We start from the raw sequence: 24,192 nt of genomic DNA, 5'->3' as shown, positions 1-24,192 counted from the left end.
TGATATAAAAATATTATGTGCAATCACGATATTTTGGCCGTATATTTTACTCAGATGATTCTTGTGGCCTTGGAAAGAAGACTTGAAGATCTACAGCATTATAGTTTACCAAAACTTTATAATCAAACGTTTTGTAGGTAAAAAGTGACCTAGAATTTGACACGATGCTGAAAAATGGGAATTGACATATTTTATTTTCCTTTTTCTATGAGCATGTGTTTTAGGGTTTTGGAGGTTATAAATATGGAGAGAATAGAAATGCAGCCAAATTTTGGGCTGCTAAAAAATTTATATATTAATTTCAAAGTTTTTCTTTCTATGGAAGCTTAAGAACTTAAGTTGGCATTAAGGGTGAAACCTCAATATTGTAAGCTATCTACTTATTGATCTAAGAATGTTTTTAATATTTTGATTATTGAAATTAACTGCTTTATTTTCATAATTTTTTTGGTTAGATTGATGTTTAGTTCTTAATTCTTTCATAAGTCTATTCTTACATCTTCTTATTGTTAGAATAAAGATTTATAGTCTCTCTTGCGAAACACAATAATTTTGTTAGATACTACCTTTGTCATAGCATTATTTCTAGGGTATGTGATGTTCTTGAGTTTTTCTAACAAAGTTATTCTTTTCTAACTAAATTGTTGGAACAATTGATGAATAGAATCAACCAAAGAGAGTTTTACTAACCAAACTTATTTCTAAATCTTCCAATCAAATAATTTATGAGTTGACTTACCCGATTGTGTACTAAAATTGGATTGGTAGTGGATTAATGCTATTGGTGGACAAACCCTGACATGTTAGTGATTTTAATTATTGAATTTTACCAAGTTTTCTTTATGCTAATTTCAATTATATTTTTCTATATAGTATTGATGCTTTTGATGTGTTCCACCATACATTAGTTGTCTTGTATTGGCTAACAAGCCTATTTTCTAATCAATGAATCTTTGAATTGTTTCTCCAAAAAAAAAAATTGTGGAATGCCAACCTTATCTATACTACAATTTTTGTCTCAAAATTGGACAATATCAACACCCTATGGTCTAAATTGGGGTTAACTTTGAAAGAAAAGTGATACACATGCATTGCTTGTGAGTTGTGACCCCACATAACCAACTAGAGTCCACCGCAAAAAAAAAAAAAAAATAATAATAATAATAATAATAAATAAAAAGAGACTAAATTGTCCCTAAAGATTATGCTGGTGCCACATAAAATGGCATAACTTATACCATAACTCACCCATGTGGCCAGTTGTGACTGGTAGAGGGGTGTCTCCATATGGACCCACAATCACCCCTCTAGTACTCATGACTTGCCACATAAGCGAGTTGTAGCACAAATTGTGCCACTTTATGTGGCACCAACATAACTTGTCCCTAAATGGTTTAGTAAGACAAATAAAAAAACCAAGCACAAAAGTTTCCCTAGGGTATTATGTTTATTATAGAATTTCTTCCTTTTGTTTTTACCTAGTATATTATGTTTTATTCTTAAAACTCTAAATATTTTTTTTTTGGGTGATTTTTCACTTTATTTTGTGTTTAATATTTGATAGATGTAATAGTTGTGTTCTTTATTCTTTTTCTTTTTTTAATTATTAAATCAGTAGGGTTTAGGGATGTGCAACCAACACATTGATCCGTCAAAACTGATCAAATCCAACCCAACCTGCTAGATTTGTTCATTTTTTAGGGGTTGTGGGTTGGGTTAGGTTGCTATTTTTAATTTTTATTTATTTATTTATTTAGTTTACATTGGGTTGTGTGCAGTGCTGGTTAGCTGATCCATAAATTCACCCAACTCAACCTGACTTACTTATATTTAAAATATATATTATGTAGCTTTATTATTTACTCTTTTGGCCATAAAATTTATAATATCTAAATATGCTTTTATTTGTGTTGGTTTGATATACTAATTAAATAGCTTGTGTTAGTTTGGTGTTATGCTCAAGTTTATTTAGTAAATATGTTGTTATATGTGTTGGTCATCTTATAAATTTGTTGTTCTAATACTCATCTTTTTTTATAAAAAAAAAAAAAAAATGCTTAACCCATGCATCCAATCTGATCCACCTGGGTTGGGTTAAGCTCTTGTAATGGGTTGGATTGGATTGAGTGTTTTATTAGCCCAACCATCTTGGGTTGGATTAAAAAACCCCTCTACCCAACCCAACCTTACCCATGCACACTTAGGAGTGACAACTGGGTGGGTTGGGTCATAAATGCGTTGGATACACAATCACCCATTTATCTATTTATAACTCATATAAATATAAATTAAATATCCATTACCCACCCAACTAATTAGATTGGGGCAGGATCCAACTGCCCATATAACTCATTATTAGATTTATATATACTAGCTTTATTACACGCACTTCGCACATGCGATGAGACTCTTTTTATTTTTATTTTATGTTAAATGTCATAGTTTTCAATTTGAATTTGTCTATTGTTAATGAGGTTATATATGATAGGAATGGATTTTAAAGAACCTAAAATTTAGGATTTTGAAAATAAGTAAATGGCTAGGTTTAGTGTGTGCTAATTTTTAAGAAAAATATATATATAAAATGTGTATAAGATATATTTAAATAGAGAGTTTGTGCTAATTTTTAGGAAAAAAAAAATCTAGTAGTTTTTTGTTTTGGAATTTTGTCCAGTTACAATTTTAACCCTATTTTTTATTTTTTAAGAATAAGGATTATCTATTTAGATTAGGGGTATTTTGACATTTTTTAAAGTCATAACTAACTTTCTGAATCCTCTTAATACATAAAGATACATACAAATACCAAAAAGTTTTAAATTACCAAAATGTATTCACTAGAAAGGAATTATTACCAAAACACCCACTGATTTTTTATTTTTTTTTAAAAGAAAACTAATATATGTTTTTGAAAAATTAAGAAAAACAAAAGAAAAATTACCAAAATACCAATAGTTTTTCACCCACTGTTTGGTTTCTGAGAAAAACAATGGTGAAACTACATTATTGGTCCCTGAAGTTTACCCTGCGTGCGCAATTAGTCCCTCAAGTTTAAAACGAGTACAATTAGTCCCTTAAGTTTTAAAACTGAGTTGTATTGGTCCTTTTACTAACTTCTGTTAACGGTGTTACTTACGTGGCTAATGGGACAATGACTTAGCATTTTTTAAAATGATGTGGCATCTTTTTAATTAAAAAAATAAAATAAAATAAAATAAAAAGCTTCCACGTTAGATGATATTGACCAGATTAAAAACAAATCTGATATTTTAAATTCCTAACAACGATCAATCCACCATCATCAAGCATAGCCACTGTAGACCGTGCACCATCATCAGCCACAAATAAAAATATATCAGAATTTAGTATACACACTCATTTCCTCTCCACTGTTTCTCTCTGTGTGTGCAATGTAGTTCGGCTCACACGTCATCAGACTGAATGGCGAAGTGTCACAGAAACGACGTCGAATCTCTAGTCCTCGACGGCCCCACCACTGCCGGCCACTCTCGCATATGGACCTCGTTCTCCGGCTCCGCATTCCGTCGCAAACTCTTCAACGCCATGAGCTGCGGCGGCGGCGGTTCCCGCCACCGCCCCAAGAGCGATTTTGTCGCAGAAACCAGATCGGTCTCAAAGCCACCGAAGAAGCCGAAGAAGGCCAAGTCGGAGAAGCTCTCCGATCTTCTTAACATGCCGGAGTGCTCCTCGTCGGAGACAGACACCGACGGGGAGACAAAGAAGAAAGTGGAGGCCCTGGAGGAGCTGAAGCTCGTAGCTAAGGAACTGCAAGGCGAGGATTCAGCGAAACGAAAAGTCATCAAACTCTCCCTTAACCCACTGATCAAACAAAGAATAAAAACCATCAAAACCCCCAAAATCATCAAAACCATCAAAGAAGGCGGCGGGTTTGAAGTTGAGGGAATTGAGGATGTAGGAGACCATGAGGCCGACGGTTAGGGTGGTGAGCACGGCGGTTCTGCTGAGGTCGAGGAGGAAGGCGGCGTAAGGGATGAGGGCGATGGCGAAGGATGTTGCTCCAGCACAGGGGTCGAAGGATGTTGCTCCGGCGGTTCCGCTGAGTTTTTGAGCATTGTAGGCGAAGGATTTGCTCCGGCGACGTCATTTTGGCTAGCTGGAATATCAGATTGAAGAAAAGGATCTGAGATTGAAGAGAAGGATCTGAGAGCAACAAAGACAAGGAGAAGGACTGAGATAGAACAAGAAAATAAATCTTTGTTTTCTTTTTCTTAAAAATCTCTTTGGGTTTTGGTGGTGTAGCTCTGTGATTCAACGTTAGGATTCTCCTTCTTGTAATGAAAGTTGCGAAAAAAAAGAGTAAAATCACTTAAGAGTAAGTCTTGGCTAAAATGATAACACACAAGCCCAACGAATTTGTGGTGGGGGAGATGGACAATTAGTCAGTGGAGTGGTTTTCCAGATTTTATTATTATTATTATTATTATTATTTTAATTATAAAAAAAGAGCTTGTGATGGAAATTCCATTTGAGTTCTTTTGCAACTGTCAATCTCTCGCTTCCTCCATTTTTCTGTCGTGTCTTTGTTAAACAAATATCAAATTTGTTTTTAATCCAGGCAATATGATTTTTTAATTTTGTGGAAATTTTTTTTTTAAATTTTTAATTAAAAACATGTCATATCATTTAAAAAAATGTCTAGTCATTTTTCCGTTAGTCACGTAAGTAACACCGTTAACAGCAGTTAGTAAAAGGACCAATACAACTTAATTTTAAAACTTAAGGGACTAATTGTGCTCGCTTTAAACTTGAGGGACTAATTGCGCACGCAGGGTAAACTTTAGGGACCAATAATGTAGTTTTGCCAAAAACAAAAGAATATTACCAAAATATCCACTATTTTTCTTGAGAAAACTGATATATCCAATGTTTGGTTATGAAAAAACTAAGAAAACAAAAGGAAAATTCGCCCACTGTTTGGTTTATGAGAAAATTAAGAAAAAACAAAGGAAAATTCACTTTTTGGCTCTTAATCTTACATACGGTTCCAATTTAAGAGTGAAAATCACTCAAATAAGCAAAATAAATTTAGAGTAGGCTTTATTTTAACATTTTTTTTTTCTTATATCTGACTAAGTTTCACAATTTTCTCATTGTTTCCTACATTTTCCCTAAAACCAAACAAGCCACTAAAAAAAATTTAAAAATGAAATTCAGAACCTCTTGAAAAGATTGAGAAGGCTTCAACCACGTTGAGTGATCTGTGCTCTTCTTCTAGAAAACCCTCTATCTCTTAACTTCACATAATTTTTCTCTTTTTCCCAACTGAATCGAAAGATAATCAAAAAATTTTGGAGAAATTGAGACATGGAACCCAAGGGCTTGGAGATTCTGAAAGTCTCTTGGTCGGAAAAATGAGAGAGAGAGAGAGAGAGAGAGAGAGAGAGAATTTACATTTGGTAGCTAAGAAAATGTGAAGAAACCCCAAGAAAATCAATGAGAAAGAAGGGCAGAGGTGTCTGACAGCTAGGTTAGTGGCTAGATTTTTTTTTTTTTTTTTTTTTTAGAAACAACCTTAAGTGGCATTTTATTTAATAGCTAGATAGTCAGAAACATAAACCTTAAAAATATCAGGAGGAATATACTTCAGCCAAACTAATACAGGAAACGAAATGCTCGCTCTCTTGGCTAAAACATAAGATAAAGCACTGTCTTGCCGGAGTGTATGAGAGAAAGAGAAGTTTTGAAGAGAACTATCTGAAGATAGTATGTCTTTAACAAGATGACCAAACAATGGATGAGATAAATTATGATTTTTTATAGCAGAGATAGAAACTTCTGAATCACCTTCGAAAACTAAACTGTGCATATCTAATTCTTGGACAAAATGAATTACTCTTCGTGCTGCAAGAGTTTCAAGGACAGGTTCTGAGGAAGGCAAAGGAATAATCTCGGCCAAGGCTGCCAATACTTCTCCATGAGAATTGCGAACCACGACGCCGATACCCGCTGCATTCAGATCTTCAAACACAGCCCCATCCAAATTTGTTTTCACAGTGCCAGCATCAGGGGGTTTCCATACAGCTTTCTATGGGCCTTTTTGTGCATGATGCTTGCTGTGTTGCTGCTGAAAATCTTGAAGGTATTGACCTGCCAGACTCATGATTTCCTCCATGGGGGCAACTGGTTCATTATTTCGGCAATTATTCCTTCTGTTCCATAGAGACCAACAAACCATGGCAAAAAGCTTCTAGCCACGAGTACTTGAAGCTATCAAACCAAATAGATTAGAAGAAGAAATTAGTTTTAAATTTTCAGAATTTAAACCACCAAATTCTTTAACCCAAACCAGCCTAACATTGCTGCATCCCCACAGAGCATGAAGCACGGTTTCTTCCTCCATTTAGCAGCAGCTGCATAGGGATGAGTTACCACTTTCCTCTTCACCAAGTTGTTCAAGGTTGGAAGTGAATCTGTGCATGCTCACCAAATGAAAGTTTTCACTTTATTTGGCACTTTCACTTTATTTGGGTAAAGTTAGGGTTTTATCTTTTTTTTTTTTTTAATGTATTAAACTTTAAATTTTACATGGATTAGTGGGTACCCAATGGATTTAACCATTAAGGCCCATTTAATTATATTACCTAATGGGTCTTTACCCATTTAACCTAAATGTTTAATTGGGTTGGATCAAGATTTATCCAAATTAAATGGGTAATGGTCAATGGGTGTGTTAATAAATTTAGGTAGAATTTGTCACCCCAATACACACTCCTAGTAGGATTTCAAAATTAATTATTAGACAATAAATTTAAGTATTTATACATTATTCAACTTTTATAAATTTATTCACTCCACAAGTATAAATGCTTGTGGGATGTAAGAATTAAGGACCGGGATTCAAGTCTCTAGGAGGGAGTTTTACACACATATATACTTCAATTAGGTTATAGTAGAATTTCTATCTTGTATAAAAAAAATTAAAAAAAAAAACTTTTATAAATTTATCTATTTTATTTGTTTTCTTTATTTAAAGTATGTATTTATACTAAGAGATTTGCAACTTATCTGGTAGCTTTAGGTAATTTAAGTAGTGAAATTTATAATTCAAATCTCTTCTTCCTCGTTGTAATTATTGAATTATAACAAAAATTAAAAATTAAAAAAAGAAGTATATACATTTTTTTGACATGAAAAAATACAGGTTTTATTAGATTGGTCCAACTTATTAAAGCACTCACATCCATCAATATATAATAGCATAAATGGTAAATTTTTACACATTCAACTCTAAAAATCATCCACATTAATCTATATAAACTTATGAAAATTTAAATTGTTACTATAATAACTGTGTAAATATATACGATTCCTATCACGTCCAAATCTATATTTTAATATTTCTTTACTCATGTACACAAACAGACAAATGATTTGAAAGGGTAATAAAAAAATTGATAAAAAAATAATATGTTATTAAAATGTAGTATAAAACAAATAATTTGATGCAAGTATTTTTGAAAAATAGTTGTGTAAAATATAAAAAAATAAAATTGTAGGGACACAAAATCTTCAACGGCCCAGCGACGATGTTGGGCTCGCACGCAGAAAGTCCCTCACAATAGTATTTGTAGAGAGTGGGCTTGAAAGGCCAGCGTTGGATCACAGGGCGACGTTTTGAGACGGACTGTAGGTGAGCCAATATGAGAAAGAGCTTTGGGCTGGATACTCAGGCCCTTCAATCTTGTATCTAGGAGGATTTGGCTCCTCGGATCATGTTCAAGGAGCGGTGGTGTTGTCCCTGGTTACCCGTCGGCGGGTTTTTATGTGGTGTCCGGTGTACATTATCCTGGCATTTTCTTTCATCAATGTCTTTCTCAAGAAGCTAGATGGGAAGAGAGCCCCCCCCCCCCCCCTCTCTTTGGTCACATAACATTCTCTTTTATACTAGCCTACATTCGTTGTCCTTCGTCCACGTGTAGGGTCGATCTTTCCAGGACAGATATCTGTCCCATCAGTCTAATCCCAAAATTACTGGAGATGATCCATAAAACCTGAGATCCCGGCTCTGTTAGGGGCAGTGTCATGTCAGGGAAGGGCATTAAAGACAACTTCCCCAGGATATTTTCTGATCTTTCCAACTTACTCGTATTCCATTTCTATCCATGAGGTTTTGGACCTGCCGAGGACGAAACCGTCCTCGGCTATGTCTTCGGGCTACTTTTTATGTATCCTAGTTTCGAGCTTGGGCCCTGGCCTCCTTCCGTTTAAGACCGGTGGGCTTCCCCTAAGCGTGTGGGCCGGACCCATAAACTATTGGACCCCACATTAGCCCCTCAAAATCCTGTTGTCCAACATCATGGTAGGACAGGTGGATTTTGATGATGTCAAGCCCTTATTGCCGTTCACTTTCTTCGGATCTTGATCAACACTAGCGACTCTTCCCCTCCCCAAGGAACGCACCGGTTTACGAGCCGTTTTTCCTGGATTTGCGCACGTTGCCGTTATGCCGCGTGGTTATCTGCAGCGTGTCTTTAATGTCTTCCCATTTACGAGGCCTCCCAGATATAACGGTTACTGATGGTGTAGGAGAACGAAGCGGCGCGTTATACTCTGGATTTCCCTAGGGATCTGAGTGCGTTACATACCCTCTTCTTCGTCCCCTATATATAAAGAGAGAAGACAGAGGGTGGCTCTCTCATATATGAATCCCTCACGTTCTTCTCAGAATCCACTTCCTCCATCCGGTTACTCCCTATTCAATAATACTTTTCTCATAGTAATCCACCATGAACAAATCCTTCCTTTCCCAGAAATGCCATGTTCTGACAAAACTTGAGATGGCTCGGTCAAGGCAAGGGTGGCGGAGGCTTAAGATTTGCCTCCCCATTCTTTTAGCCAAAATCCGAAGCAGGGACTCGTCACACCCCATTTCTGGTGTGACTGAGTCGAAAACCTCCCTTGTCATCTCCATCCGCTCTCTCATGAGCATACCTAATATGGCTCCCCTTCTCCCTCTTTTGCTCCTTTTACTTTCTTTTCATTGCTTCCCTCTTCTTCTCCTCCTTCCCACTCATGTCCTCCATCTTCTTTTTCCCTTGCATTCTTCAGTGACAAGAGCTTGCTGAAGTGCTTCCATGTCTTCTAATTCTTCTTCCTTCTCCTTCATTATTTTTGTATAAGGATCTTCTCCTGATATGAGCAGTACTGAGGCATAGATTTCAGAAAGATTTTGAAGGCGAATTCAGAAGACACCTGATGGTTTACTTACTTGTGTTACAGATGTTGTTACTGTTTTAGCAGTTCATTTTTTGTATAGGCTCGTTTAAGCCCTTCCTTGTACGTTGTAACAATTTTTCATATTAATAAAAGTTATTGTTACTCTATTTCGTATGTCTTGTTTATATATTTTAACAAATGTGAAAGCGCTGCTCGGCATAATAGTATAGCATTTCAATCGATAATAAATAAGGCCAAAGTAATCGTTGATAAAAAGATGCCACGATGACTTTAACAAAATTATTATTCAACATAGCAATCCGACCAGTGAGGAATGAGACTTATCTTAAAATTAGCCGTGATGGGTATTAAATGCTTCAATAAGATGTAAGAAGTAGCTATCCGAGGACGTGTTACCCACCGGATGAATGGCCTCTTTAGGTTGACGGTCATTAGGTTGTTCTGCCATTTCCATGATACGCGAGACTTAACCCTTTCCAGTATTTAAGCCGAGAAATTTCTTCATTCGGGCAGTTGATTTCCCAAGAAGCCTGAGTCCGAGGACTTTGCAAAACCTGGATTTTGTTCAGGATTTACGCGTTTTACCTTATGTACTTGATTTTTCCCTTAGGCTTGAGTCCGAGAATTGTGTCTTTATCGGTACTTGGTTTTCCCTTTTAGCTTGAGTCCGAGGACTATGCAAGCCTTAGGTTCTGTCCGGGACCAATGTCTGAATCAGTACTTGGTTTTCGCTTTTAGCTTGAGTCCGAGGACCATGCAAGCCTTAGGTTCTGTCCAAGACCAATGTCTGCATTAGTACTTGGTTTTCCCTTTTAGCTTGAGTCCGAGGACCATGCAAGCCTTAGGTTCTGTCCAAGACCAATGTCTGCATCAGTACTTGGTTTTCCCTTTTAGCTTGAGTCCGAGGATCATGCAAGCCTTAGGTTCTGTCCAAGACTTTGAGTTCAGATTTTCCCTTTCATTGAGCATTTCCCGAGGTGCCAAACAGGGTGTCCCTGGGCCTTCACGCAAAGCGGGCCTGGGCCGCGAATTTAAATGAATCCGCGGATTAAGAGATATTTCTGCAACCTCTGGCCATGCAGTACTTCTCTGACGCCCCAAAGATCGAGGCGCGCCTTTACGAGGCTCCTTCAGTCTCTTGGCTGCAGTTGACGTTGGAAGTTGAGCCAAGACCACTTTGTCTGTAGTGCTCCTTGGGACGCCGCTTGAGTTGACTGCCACTATCTTGTCCTTTCAAATAAATAGGAGGGAGAGAGGGTTGCTTTATATATACACCCATCCTTTTAGTTTTCTCCCACATCACGCTTCCCATACCCGGAGTTCTCCTTTCTTGGCATAACATGTTGAAAGCGAGGGCTGGGAAGAAAGAACTTCCTCCGCCGCAGAAGCGCCGTGTCTTCATGAGGCTTATAACAGTAAGGTATGGGCACAGGAAGCACAAGTTCAGGAGAGTACCCCATCTCCACCGAGGGGGAAAGGAATCTTCCCCTCTTTTAGTCAAAATCCGAAGCAGGTTCTGTCCATGCCAGAGTTTTGGTGTGGCAGAAGGAAGATTTTCCTCCATCAGCGCCTCTGCTTTGCGGCAGGCGTATATTTAGAGAAAGCCCCACCACCTCCAACTCCCTGCACCTTTTCTTCAACGGTGTCAGGTTCAAGTTGGGTCTCTTGAGCTGCCTGAGTTATGGGCAGGTAAGGGTGCGGGGGAAGAATAAGGTCTCGGAGCTGTAGCCAACCTTTCCTCCGACATACCTCCTCGACTTTCTCCAGCTTTCTTGTATTTTTCTTTTTCTTGCTTATGTAGTAAGCTTTGACGTAGGCTGATTCCAGCTTTTCGTTTGTACACTGTACTATCTCTTCATCGTAGTAAAAATGGAAATTGATTTACATGTTTTAAGCGTTGATCTAATGGGCAACACAACTTTGTGAACGAATGTGCTCTATGTATGTGTTGCTTTGAAAATATTTGTGATAAAGCTACTTTGAAGCATAATTTAATCAACTCTCATCTGTCAGCACTATCAGGCATTATATCGATAACTTGTAATAAATCAAACTTAAGAAACTAACCGGGATATCAGTTGGATATTCTGTGATAAGCGCGTGAATATCGTCCAAGGCTGATGATTTATAAATATTCCATCCGAGCAATCGACTGGGAGTTAGGGAACTCCGATGACGCTTTCGTGTACTTGGTTTCCCCATAGGCTTGAGTCCGAGGACCATGCAATGCCTTGGTTCTGTCCAAAACTTGTTTGTACTTGGTTTCCCCACAGGCTTGGGTCCGAGGACCATGTAAGGCCTTGGTTCTGTCCATTACTTGTAAGATCTCTTTTTTGTACTTGGTTTCCCCACAGGCTTGGGTCCGAGGATCATGCAAGGCCTTGGTTCTGTCCATTACTTGTAAGATTTCTTTTTTGTACTTGGTTTCCCCACAGGCTTGGGTCCGAGGACCATGCAAGGCCTTGGTTCTGTCCATTACTTGTAAGATCTCTTTTTTGTACTTGGTTTCCCCACAGGCTTGGGTCCGAGGACCATGCAAGGCCTTGGTTCTGTCCATTACTTGTAAGATTTCTTTTTTGTACTTGGTTTCCCCACAGGCTTGGGTCCGAGGACCATGCAAGGCCTTGGTTCTGTCCATTACTTGTAAGATCTCTTTTTTGTACTTGGTTTCCCCACAGGCTTGGGTCCGAGGACCATGCAAGGCCTTGGTTCTGTCCATTACTTGTAAGATTTCTTTTTTGTACTTGGTTTCCCCACAGGCTTGGGTCCGAGGACCATGCAAGGCCTTGGTTCTGTCCATTACTTGTAAGATCTCTTTTTTGTACTTGGTTTCCCCACAGGCTTGGGTCCGAGGACCATGCAAGGCCTTGGTTCTGTCCATTACTTGTAAGATTTCTTTTTTGTACTTGGTTTCCCCACAGGCTTGGGTCCGAGGACCATGCAAGGCCTTGGTTCTGTCCATTACTTGTAAGATCTCTTTTTTGTACTTGGTTTCCCCACAGGCTTGGGTCCGAGGACCATGCAAGGCCTTGGTTCTGTCCATTACTTGTAAGATTTCTTTTTTGTACTTGGTTTCCCCACAGGCTTGGGTCCGAGGACCATGCAAGGCCTTGGTTCTGTCCATTACTTGTAAGATCTCTTTTTTGTACTTGGTTTCCCCACAGGCTTGGGTCCGAGGACCATGCAAGGCCTTGGTTCTGTCCATTACTTGTAAGATCTCTTTTTTGTACTTGGTTTCCCCACAGGCTTGGGTCCGAGGACCATGCAAGGTCTTGGTTCTGTCCATTACTTGTAAGATCTCTTTTTTGTACTTGGTTTCCCCACAGGCTTGGGTCCGAGGACCATGCAAGGCCTTGGTTCTGTCCATTACTTGTAAGATCTCTTTTTTGTACTTGGTTTCCCCACAGGCTTGGGTCCGAGGACCATGCAAGGCCTTGGTTCTGTCCATTACTTGTAAGATCTCTTTTTTGTACTTGGTTTCCCCACAGGCTTGGGTCCGAGGACCATGCAAGGCCTTGGTTCTGTCCATGACTTGTAAGATCTCTTTTTTGTACTTGGTTTCCCCACAGGCTTGGGTCCGAGGACCATGCAAGGCCTTGGTTCTGTCCATTACTTGTAAGATCTCTTTTTTGTACTTGGTTTCCCCACAGGCTTGGGTCCGAGGACCATGCAAGGCCTTGGTTCTGTCCATTACTTGTAAGATCTCTTTTTTGTACTTGGTTTCCCCACAGGCTTGGGTCCGAGGACCATGCAAGGCCTTGGTTCTGTCCATTACTTGTAAGATTTCTTTTTTGTACTTGGTTTCCCCACAGGCTTGGGTCCGAGGACCATGCAAGGCCTTGGTTCTGTCCATTACTTGTAAGATCTCTTTTTTGTACTTGGTTTCCCCACAGGCTTGGGTCCGAGGACCATGCAAGACCTTGGTTCTGTCCATTACTTGTAAGATTTCTTTTTAAGTAGTCGGTTTCCCCAGAGGCTTGGGTCCGAGGACCATGCAAGGCCTTGGTTCTGTCCAAAACTTGTATGCTTCTTTTTAAGTAGTTGGTTTCCCCAGAGGCTCGGGTCCGAGGACCATGCAAGGCCTTGGTTCTGTCCAAAACTTGTTGGAGATCAGCCCCTAGACCATGGCGGGGGGATTTGGCCTGAAGCCGGAAGCCCCTAGAGCTGTCCGCGCTGTTGACACTGCAGGGCGTAGCCCCTAGCAAAAATTCGGGTCGGAGCAACGACGGCATGTCGCCGGAGATGGAGGGAATCCCACAAACCTCAGCTGGCTAGAGCGTTGACTCAAACACCTCCTACGCCAACGCGCAAGCCTTTCCCACAGACGGCGCCAATTGTAGGGACACAAAATCTTCAACGGCCCAGCGACGATGTTGGGCTCGCACGCGGAAAGTCCCTCACAATAGTATTTGTAGAGAGTGGGCTTGAAAGGCCAGCGTTGGATCACAGGGCGACGTTTCGAGACGGACTGTAGGTGAGCCAATATGAGAAAGAGCTTTGGGCTGGATACTCAGGCCCTTCAATCTTGTATCTAGGAGGATTTGGCTCCTCGGATCATGTTCAAGGAGCGGTGGTGTTGTCCCTAGTTACCCGTCGGCGGGTTTTTATGTGGTGTCCGGTGTACATTATCCTGGCATTTTCTTTCATCAATGTCTTTCTCAAGAAGCTAGATGGGAAGAGAGGCCCCCCCCCTTCTCTTTGGTCACATAACATTCTCTTTTATACTAGCCTACATTCGTTGTCCTTCGTCCACGTGTAGGGTCGATCTTTCCAGGACAGATATCTGTCCCATCAGTCTAATCCCAAAATTACTGGAGATGATCCATAAAGCCTGAGATCCCGGCTCTGTTAGGGGCAGTGTCATGTCAGGGAAGGGCATTAAAGACAACTTCCCCAGGATATTTTCTGATATTTCCAACTTACTCGTATTCCATTTCTATCCATGAGGTTTTGGACCTGCCGAGGACGAAACCGTCCTCGGCTATGTCTTCGGGCTACTTTTTATGTATCCTAGTTTCGAGCTTGGGCCCTGGCCTCCTTCCGTTTAAGACCGGTGGGCTTCCCCTAAGCGTGTGGGCCGGACCCATAAACTATTGGACCCCACAATAAATTTTTATACTAAAATAAACATAAATTTTATGAAAAATAGTTGTGTAAAAAAAAGAAAAAAAAATTTATACTAAAATAGACGTAACGAGCATAAATGCTTAAAAAGATGGAAAATGACTCTGTTCTAACCCGGGACGATATCAAACCCGGCCCAACCGGTTTGGTGGAAAGTATAACTCTAGCAACACGGGACACGGCAGCACCCACACGTACACGGGCCACAGTGTTACACTCTTGGTCATTAAGGAAAGCATCAAGAAGAAGAACAAAACCAAATCAAACCCAAAAGAAATCTCACGCAAAAAGAGTCTTCAGAATATAGGAAGAAGAAGAGAAAAATGGCGTTGCAGTGGATGATACTGACGTACGTGGTGGCAGCGGAGGCGGTCATAGCTCTACTCTTGACTCTGCCATCACCAAAGGCGATAAAGTCTACAATCGTCTCTTTCGTTTCCCTCATTCTCCAACCTGCTCTCTTCATTGTTCCCTTCGCTGGCTTCCAGCTCCTAGGTCTCTCCTCTTGCTTTCTTTCCCCTTTTTGATTTTTTTTTTCTGTGATTTTGACTTTTAGAGATGGTAATGGTTTTGTGATTTTGTTTGTAGATATTTATTGGAAGAAAGAGCATCGCTTGATGTGCACCTCTGAGATCTGCACTGCATCTGAGAGAGATCGCTTTGAGAAATCCGTAATCTTTTTCTTCTTTTCTCTTACTTTTTTGTGGATTTGGAAATTGAATTTTATGATTTTTTTTTTTAATGAATTCTATGTTTTCCATATATATATAGCAATAACTATGCTGAAAGTTTGTGAAATTTATATAATATAATTATTTTTAATTAAGTTTTGATTCTTTTCGAAAGTGTAATTGATTAATGGAGAGTTGTAATTACTAAGTTTAAGATGAATACTTATAAATAATAATAAAATAAAACTATGTTAAAGATGAATTTGAGCTTCGAATTTTAGATGGGAGTTCAGAAATATGGTTTTCCTTTTGTGTGTATTTTTCCCCTTGGGCAACTAGGAGAAGATTGCAATTTTTTATTTTATTTGTTTAAGCTTACAAATGTTTAGGACTTAATTTTAGAGTGTCTGTGATAACTGAAATTGCAAATTGGGGATTCCAAGCAGAGTACAAAAATATTTGACTAGAACATTTTAAGTGAGTTCATGATAAAATTTTGAACAAAAGTTTCATTGAAAGTAGGTATGTGGGCTACTTGAGGGAGAATGGATGCCATATATATGGGTCATTTTGAGCCGAATTGTTTTATGAATTCAAGAAGAGGAACTCAGGTTTCACTCACTCAATTATTAAACAGATTTCGGTTTCCTTATTTTGCTCCATGATATGTCCTACTGCCAATGAGTTACCCTTCAAATTGCACCTCCTTGCACCATATGAACAGGGTGGTGGTTGAGGTTCTGCATTCAAGACTGAATGAATGTGTAAATGACTGTGTGTAACCTACCAATAAAAAAATTTAAAAAAAAAAAAAAAAATTTGAATGGGAAAAGGTTTTGTAGATCCTGATCAAATCGAGGTCCTACTTAATTAATTTTACTATGAACAATAATGCAGTATAATTTAAGGGGCAGCAATTGTACCCAGAAAAAGGCTGCTACTCAACCAGATTGGAGGAAAAAATAGTCATTCAGATGGTAATGTTTGGTATCCTAATATAAATTAAGTAGGTTTGGGCAAGCTTGCCCAATACTAGTTATTATCCAAACCAACCAATTTCTAATTATGCTTTCAGTTTATTTCTTCATTGATAAATGTATATTTTCCTTTTTCTAAGTTTGGGAAGATTTGGCCTGATACCAACTTTTCACCAGATTCAGAATGTTTAGTTTGCACTGAAGTTTATTAATTGCTTAACTGCAGATTTGCTATTTGGATTTTGTATGTTTTGGTTATGCATAATAATGAATCAGTGCTAAATTTTCTTTGTCTGCTAGGGATGAAATTTACATGGCATTTATTATACTCTGTTATCATTTGGCATATTTTTTTAAATAATCGGTTAGTTATGATTTATGAGGACCTAGCAGAAAGTTGTATGTATGTGTTATATGTGTAGTGTGTACCTTCTCTGTTGAAGCTCTACTAGGGAATGTGATGTAGGATAGATAAGGTGGCTGTTTACATTTGCCTGTGGTGGGTTAACCTTAGAATTTTAGAAGGTTAGGGTTCAAAGATTCACCAAGGTTTTGAAATGATGGGGAATAGGGGCAAGAGTATTGTTTCTTGAAGCAAACAGGTTATCAAAAATTTCTGGACGGAAGCTGTATTTGTGAATTTATAGCTTATTTTGTAGGTTATGTTAGGGGAAATATGTGGGGTTTTAGGTTTTTGATAGTCAAGGAGAAGGGCTTAATTTGGGTTGCTAAGAGACAAGAAAAGATGGACTTTTATTGCCATTCATGGGCTTTGTGGATGGTGTTGCGAACAGTAATAGTACATCAATGAAGAGATTGGGGGGATGGGGAGGAGAGAAAGAGAGGGAAGAGTAGAACTCTCTATAATGCAGTACAAAAGCTGTTGCCAATGAGCTCTAGCTCAGCTGGCACATCCTCCCCTTACAAGTGCTTGCCAAATGAAGGGCAAGTTCGTGGGTTCAGGACCCACTTGGTGTGTGTATAACTTACCAATATTAAAAAAAAATCCACTACAATAGCTTTAGTGGGCTCTGATACCATATGGATACAGGACATAATCCTTAATGATTTTTATAGCAATTTTGATGTTGGATTTTTAGGACTTTAGTACTAAATTAGGGTTCTTGATGAGATCTTGTAAGGTAAGACCATGAATAGAACAAGAAACAATAAGATAAACCCTAGGCATAACGCCAAAATTTCCCAAGTACTCACCCTTAAGTAGGAGAAGGCAATCACTACTAGAAGGATTAGGACTCCAAAATTAATTTATTCTTAGAAAGACTAGAATTCCTAGTAACAAAGAAAAGTAATTAAGGACTACTAACTCAAATAAAAAAACAACTCAAAACATAAAATAGTACTCATGGGCCTCTAGTACAGCCTATTCCAGAAAATCTAGAACTTACCAAACTACCCCTACTTTTAGAACTTTATTAAATTGAACCAGAAACACCTAAACTTACTGAATACTAAGATTCACTAGTAAATAAAGTAGTCTATGAAAGGTGCCAAGAAGGCCCCACATCAAAACTAGACCACAATTTTTGAATCTTTCATTATTATTATTTTTTTAGTATTTAATCTTGTTCTTCCTTGAACTCTTTACTATCCGCATTACTCTAGGAACTCTTGCCTCTCATGTCACTCAATATTCCATTAATCAAGTTTAAATCTATGAAGCATATGTTTATACTTTATAAGCACTCAATGGATTCTTCCATTAATCAATTTTAGTTTCAAAGCCTTGACCTGTGGACAGAGGGAGATGCATCTTGGACAAGTTGGAGGAGTCCCAGAAATTGTGAGTATTCCCCATGTCAGTGAGGATCACCACCCATTGGCCTTTAATTTGACCCAAGATTCTCATTGCTTGCGGGCTAGGGTTCCCAATTAGGGCATGGAGAGAAATCTCTGATATTTCTGCTCCTTGCTCTTCTTGAGGGGCAACAACTATTTCCTAAATGTATTCTTCTGAAAAACTCTCCGCTTGCTCCATTGGAATGGATAGAACTCCTTTTTTTTTGATAAGTAAGAATGTTATATATACGAATGGCTACTCTATGCATAAAAAAAACATAGAGCAAACCTAGAAAGTACAAGGAGGAAACAACGAAAAAGCAAAAAAGAAAACCAAACCACAAATTAATTACAAAGAGAGAGAGAGATAATGAAAGAAGAGAGAGAATCACTAGTCGTGAGTCCCCAAGCCCGAGACCAATCAAAAAGAGTCCCACTGAAAGAAGCCAGCATCTGATCACCGGAGCTAATCAAATCCTCAAAAGTCCGCTGATTCCGTTCCTTCCAAATACACCAAAAGATGCACAACGGAACTAAATTCCATATCTGAGACGAGTGTTTCCCCAACCAATTCCACCAGCCAAAAAGCAAGTCTGGTATGGAACTAGGTACAACCCAAGACAAACCAAAAGTTATAAAGACAAAGCTCCATAACCGATAAGCCATCTCACAATGAAGAAGTAAATGATCTACCGACTCTCCACAATGTCTACACATAATGCACCAGTCCACAAAATGCACCAGTCTCCTCAATCTTAGGTTATCACCTGTTAGGATCTTATTCCAAGCTACACACCAAACAAAGAAGGAAACTCGCCTAGGGGCCTTTACTTTCCAAATAGCTTTCCACGGAAAAACAATTGAAGGAGAATTCCTTAATTTGTTATAATATGACCGGATATCAAAATCCCCATTAACCTTCAACTTCCACCTCATCCGGTCTCCCACATCCATAGGAGGAGTATTAGCTCCCAACATACAAAGAAAATGTAGCCCTTCCTCCATCAACAGCTTTTGTGTTTTGCAATTGTGCCATTTGTTGGTGCAATTAAAGCACAATTCCTTCTTTTTTCCTTCCCCCATTTGCACTAGAGAGATTCTTTATAAGGGAACCTTAGGTTTTGAGTCAACCTTGACATCATACTTGGACTGGTATCTAGATTTTATTGATCTCTCATCAAAGGTAAAAGTATCATCATGTGAGCCCATTAGTAAACTTTTGAGCTATCTGGGAGTACCTCCTATTTGCTTTAACACCACTTTTGGAGCCCCACTATTTATTGTAGCCAAGAATCCTTGTATTTCTTAGATTAGGAACCAGTCTATATGGTTGAAGCCTCTCAAATCTAAAAACCAAAAGTTGATAGCCTGGATTATATGTTTTTCCAAAAAAGAATTTATAGGTCAAAAGGCAACCTTGAAAATACTCAGGTATGGAAGCTACTCCTTTGTAAAGGCTTCTAGAAATAGGTTCAATTTTCATTCTAGAGTTCCTTTTCCAATTTTGACAATGTGAAGAGTCTGACGAGATTTTATAGCAGTCTCTTGGTGTACACCTCTTATTCGCTTGAATTTGGATGAAAGATCTTTCTTGAAGATGTGGAGTGGAGCCTTAGTAGTCATTGAACTGCATCTTGCTCATCCCCTTAATTTGGGTTCTTTTGTTTTTGTTTTTGTTTGTATATGTGTGTGTGTGTGTGTGTGTGTGTGTGTGTTTTCTCTAATTTTTTGTTTTTTGATTTTTGTTTTGTTTTTGGTTTTATTTATTTTTGTTTTTCTTGGTTTTTTTACCAAGAGTTTGTTAGCTCAATTGGCATCTCCTAATGTTTCCAATGGAGCCATCCAAGTTTCAAATCCTCCCACCCCCATTGTAACTATCGAATTATCAAAGAATAAATATAAAGCTGCATTCAAGGATGTTTTAACCTTGCTTAAGCTTCTGAAATCTTTTGGGGTACTGGGACATGAGAAATATATGGTAGTTTTACATATTCTGTTGATATCAGTTTTGATGTCCTCAGTTGGATTGATGTCAAAGGCTCAGGTTGCATTGAAAAAGTGAGGACACTTACGGGGGGAAGTGAGAAATTAATTCTAGCAGGAATTGATTGATTAATGTATGGAGTAGAATGTACTAAGAACTATAAAAAGCATGCACATGCATGTGCACACATACTCTCTCATTCTTGAATTGTGCATAATATTTCTAGGAGAGAGATATTCATATTCACTAGACCCATTGGTAAGTTCAAGATATAAAAATGCTAGAGTTTCCAAATATGGACATGTTTATAAGGGGGCTTTGTGCATAAGGGAGTAGCCCATAGTCGTATGCTACCTCCACCACTAGTTGCCTAGATCCTAGGCACGATTGAGTGAATAAAAAAACACATTCCAGAGTAATAACTGTAGTTGCACATAGAAATTAAAAATATTTTATAACCATGAGAAACGATGCAATCAACTTAAATTATTAACATAATTGGATTTCAACACTCAAAAACAGTCATTTAGCATACCAGCTGAGAGAGCATGAATTGTATAAGACATAATGAAGTGAAGGATACCCCAATTGTTCCAGCCCTTCTTGTGGTGCTTGGGTATTGGGGTTCAAACCCACCAGCAGGTAATTCATGAAGACGTTGATTAATATCATAGTTCAACATATTTCATACCTTGCAAGACAGTGTGCACCATTGCACTTCAAGCTGTGCCTGATTTTAGGCTTTCTGCCTAGTACATACTTAAGTGCTTCATGTGTTCCCTCAACAAAAAATTGTGCTTCATGAGAGCTTTGCTGCACTATGAATTTTTAGTAACAATGACACACACACAACATGGTGGCATTTATCTTGGATATCTTGTTAGTTGCATACGTGGGTGTTTATTATAATGGGGATGATGGAGACAACTATGCTTCCATTATAGACCTTGAGATTGATGTTTGTATTTCTCATTTAATGCTAAGTAAGAGCATTCGCATCAGTTAGTCTGTCTAAAATTTTCAGTCTATTTTACCATAAAAACCTACTTTTTCTATTTTACACAGTTACTAAACACCCACATCAGATTATCTATTATTCACTCTATTTTATTTAAATAATATTATTTATTAATATCTATCTATTTCATTTATATATCTTTCTCTCTCTCATCTGAACTGTCTCTCTCTCAAATCTCCATTCCAAGTCTCCAGTCCTCCCTCAACTCTCTTCCTCTCTCATATTCCAAACCCAAACACACACACGGCGGCAGATTCGGCGGCTGCAGCAGCAGTGGAAGATCCAGCGGCAGCAAATCCAGCAGCTTATCCGGATCCGTGAAAGTTGGGTTTTTCACATGGGTCTTTTGTTGGGTTTGGGATGGATTTTCCGGTGGGTTTGAATTGATTTTGAGTTGGGTTTCCTGGTGGGTTTGGACTGTTTTTGAGTTGGGTTTCCGATGAGTTTGGATTGATTTTGAGTTGGGCTTTCCGGTGGGGTTGGCTTGATTTTGAGTTGGGTTTTCTAATTGCTTGTGTTGATTTTGGTTTAATTTTCCTTTAATTTTGGGTTGATTTTGTGGTGGAGCAAATGGGTTGTGTTGGTGGTGGTTGGGTGGTGCTAGGTTGTGGTGGTGGTGGGTTGGTGGTTGGGTGGTTCTCCTCCTCTTCTTCTTCTTCTTATGTTCTGCTGCTGCTGTGCTGTTGTGGACGTTGGGGAAGAGAAGTAGTCAAGTATTATTATACACAGCTACAGTAAATATACACATTTTTACACCCACTGATGTGGGTAGTTTTGAGGAAAAATTGTGTAAATTTTATCACTTTTTGTATTTTAGATGCACTGGTACCCAATTTTGTAAATGTGAAACCTGCTAATTAGCTGATCAACTGTGACTATTATTCTTTCCACAAGTGCGGTTCATATCATACCTTAATACTATAAAACAGTTCGTCTTTTTGAGTTCTCTGTGCACTAATTAGTAGGGTTGTCTCCAAACCTGTGGTGTCAAATTTCTTTACATAATGTAGGATTTTATGCCTTCTATTATTATTCTTTTTTGGACATGCTCAGTGTTTTTGTTTTTGGGTATGGGGTGCAGAGGGGTCTGGTATTGCAATAATATGTTTAGAAAGAGAGGTATTCGGCATTTTGAGAATATTCTTGTCACTATATATATTTTTGAAGAGACAACAAAGAAATCTATTATCAATCTAAAATAGAATAGGAAGAAAGGAGTTATCACAGTGGTATACTGCACTTTCTGTTGGCTTATTTCCCCAACTTGGATAGGAAAATGTATTTTAGATGCATGCAATAGAGAATGCACTATGATACAACCTCCTATGTCTAGGAAAATTAAGAATACTGTTGATTTCCTACTGATAGGGAATTTGAAACGAACAGAACCTAATTGGGTCTTTCTTTTTCCCCTTAAAATAAACTCAAAGAATGAAAATTTCAAAACAATTTGACTACAATAAGCGGCGAGTAGATTATGGTTTAGCAATTATGGGATTGCATCTGCCAATGCACAAACGCCTTCACTATGGCCAGGTTTTAAATGGTATACCCAATTATTGGTTCAAGTAAGCACATGGATCTAATTAATGAGCTTTTACTCAACTGGCACTTCCTAAATCCTCCCCTTATAAGTTCCAAAAGGTGAGGTCATGGGTTCAAGACCCATTGGGTGCATATGTAACTTACCAATTAAAATAAAAATTAAGGACATGGATCTACATAGTAGTCAAGTTCTGTGAAGAATGAGCATGCTCAGGGGCAAGGTGTCAAGTGTTTGGAATGTGTTAGACATCTCTTGAACCCAAGGCCTAGGGTTTATTCAACCAGTAAGCTTATTACTTAGCCATTGGAGTACAAGGTACATGGTACATAGCCCATGGGCCTTGGACACACACATGACGTGTTGGCCTACTTCGTAATATCTAATTTTAAAGGGTTTTTCTTCTGTAATTTTAGAAAGTATGGTGGTTTTTGTATTCTTTGGGATTTATAAAAGACAAGGATATCTGATTTTCAGAATGTTGTTTTTCATGTGATTTTAAAAGAATAGCATCTTTTCAAGGAAAAAAACATTGATAACAAAAATATCTGTTTAATTCTGTCCCTGTTGTTTTGGTTCCATCTTTTCAAGATTTGGCAGTCTCCCATGTCAACATTATTTCCTGTGTATGGATGTGCATTCGTACTTTGTAAGTTAAGTTGACTGGGCTAGATTGACTCTGTATTATTTCGATAAGCTTACCTTGAAGTTGTCTTATGCAGATATACAAAGCTCAAAGGAATGTCATTCTGTGTGCTGCAGCAATTCTTCTGTATTGGTAATTGTCAATCAATGATATCCTTGTCATCAGATCCTTTATTAGGAGTCTGCAATTCATTGTCATCTGTGGTTCTTATGTCTTTGAATGTGGGTACAGGTCTGTGTACCGCATTTGTAGGTATTACAAGGAGATTCAGAGCTTGGAGGCAGTGGAGAAGAGGTTTAAGGAGCAGTAACTTTCTTATCTGTGCTTTTATATGAAATTAGTTGGAGATGAATGAGTTTATACTTGTCCACATTGTATGAAAAACTGACATTGCCTCTAAATCATGTCATGAACTCACCTATCAAAAAAAAAAAAAAAATCATGTCATGAACTTAATGTATTTTCAATTGTGGCCATGTACTATGTGCTTGTGGCATGCTCTTTTGTAGTTGTAAGCTTCTTGCTATGCATTATTAATTGATACTAAGTAATTCAGTTTCTGTTTTGTTCTTTTTGTTCTGGCTACTTGTTGCCTGGCATAGAAAACTATTTGTTCACCTTGAGCTTTTGGGGACTTTGTTTACCTCAAGTTCTCTGGTGTTAGATCAGTGATCTGTCTTGGATGAGGTTCATGTCATAGAAAATTTGTTTAAAGTGTTAGAGAGGAAGGTGCAAAGCGGTTTGACACATGGGAGTTCTCAATTCTCTTCCGTGGTCATGATAGGATTTGTAGGTCAAGGATTTAGAATGGCATTGGGGTTGGTTTAGCACTGGCAAGATAATTGGGGAAATTATAGTAAATTCACCTGTGGTGAGGCCTATTTTAATATGGGTTGATATGGCTTTATTTGGTAAAGTGAGGTGGGGTAGGCGTTGGTCAATGGTCATTAGAATTTGCCTACCCAAATTTAATAATTTCTTATTTTTGTTCAATCCCAGGTGCGATTTCATTTTTGATTTTATGTTTACTTTCAAAGCAAGATGTTAATTTCATTTTGATTCATTATCTTAAAAATAATCTTTTGGTGGCTTCCGTGGACAGACCTTCGGTGGGAAATTGGTATACAAATAAGGTCTATTGTAGAACAGACCATTAAAATTTGTATCTGAATTTTGACTTGGCATGATGACTGCATAAAATTTATAACAC

The 24,192-nt window shown here is 38.3% G+C and overlaps 1 protein-coding gene across 1 annotated transcript; it reads left to right on the top strand.

Moving 5' to 3' along the window:
- Nucleotides 1–14,525: 14,525 nt before the first annotated feature.
- On the top strand, nucleotides 14,526–23,542 carry LOC126701853 (uncharacterized). The gene is made up of 4 exons (XM_050400276.1): nucleotides 14,526–14,838; nucleotides 14,932–15,014; nucleotides 23,059–23,114; nucleotides 23,214–23,542. The coding sequence occupies exons 1-4, from the start codon at nucleotides 14,667–14,669 to the stop codon at nucleotides 23,290–23,292; spliced, it is 390 nt and encodes a 129-aa protein (XP_050256233.1). The 5' UTR covers nucleotides 14,526–14,666; the 3' UTR covers nucleotides 23,293–23,542.
- Nucleotides 23,543–24,192: the final 650 nt, after the last annotated feature.

Source organism: Quercus robur, chromosome 10 (assembly GCF_932294415.1).
Source record: "Quercus robur chromosome 10, dhQueRobu3.1, whole genome shotgun sequence".
Classification (NCBI taxonomy): domain Eukaryota; kingdom Viridiplantae; phylum Streptophyta; class Magnoliopsida; order Fagales; family Fagaceae; genus Quercus; species Quercus robur.
The sequence above is the reverse complement of the archived record's forward strand: the minus strand, read 5'-3'. Positions and strand labels throughout refer to the sequence as shown.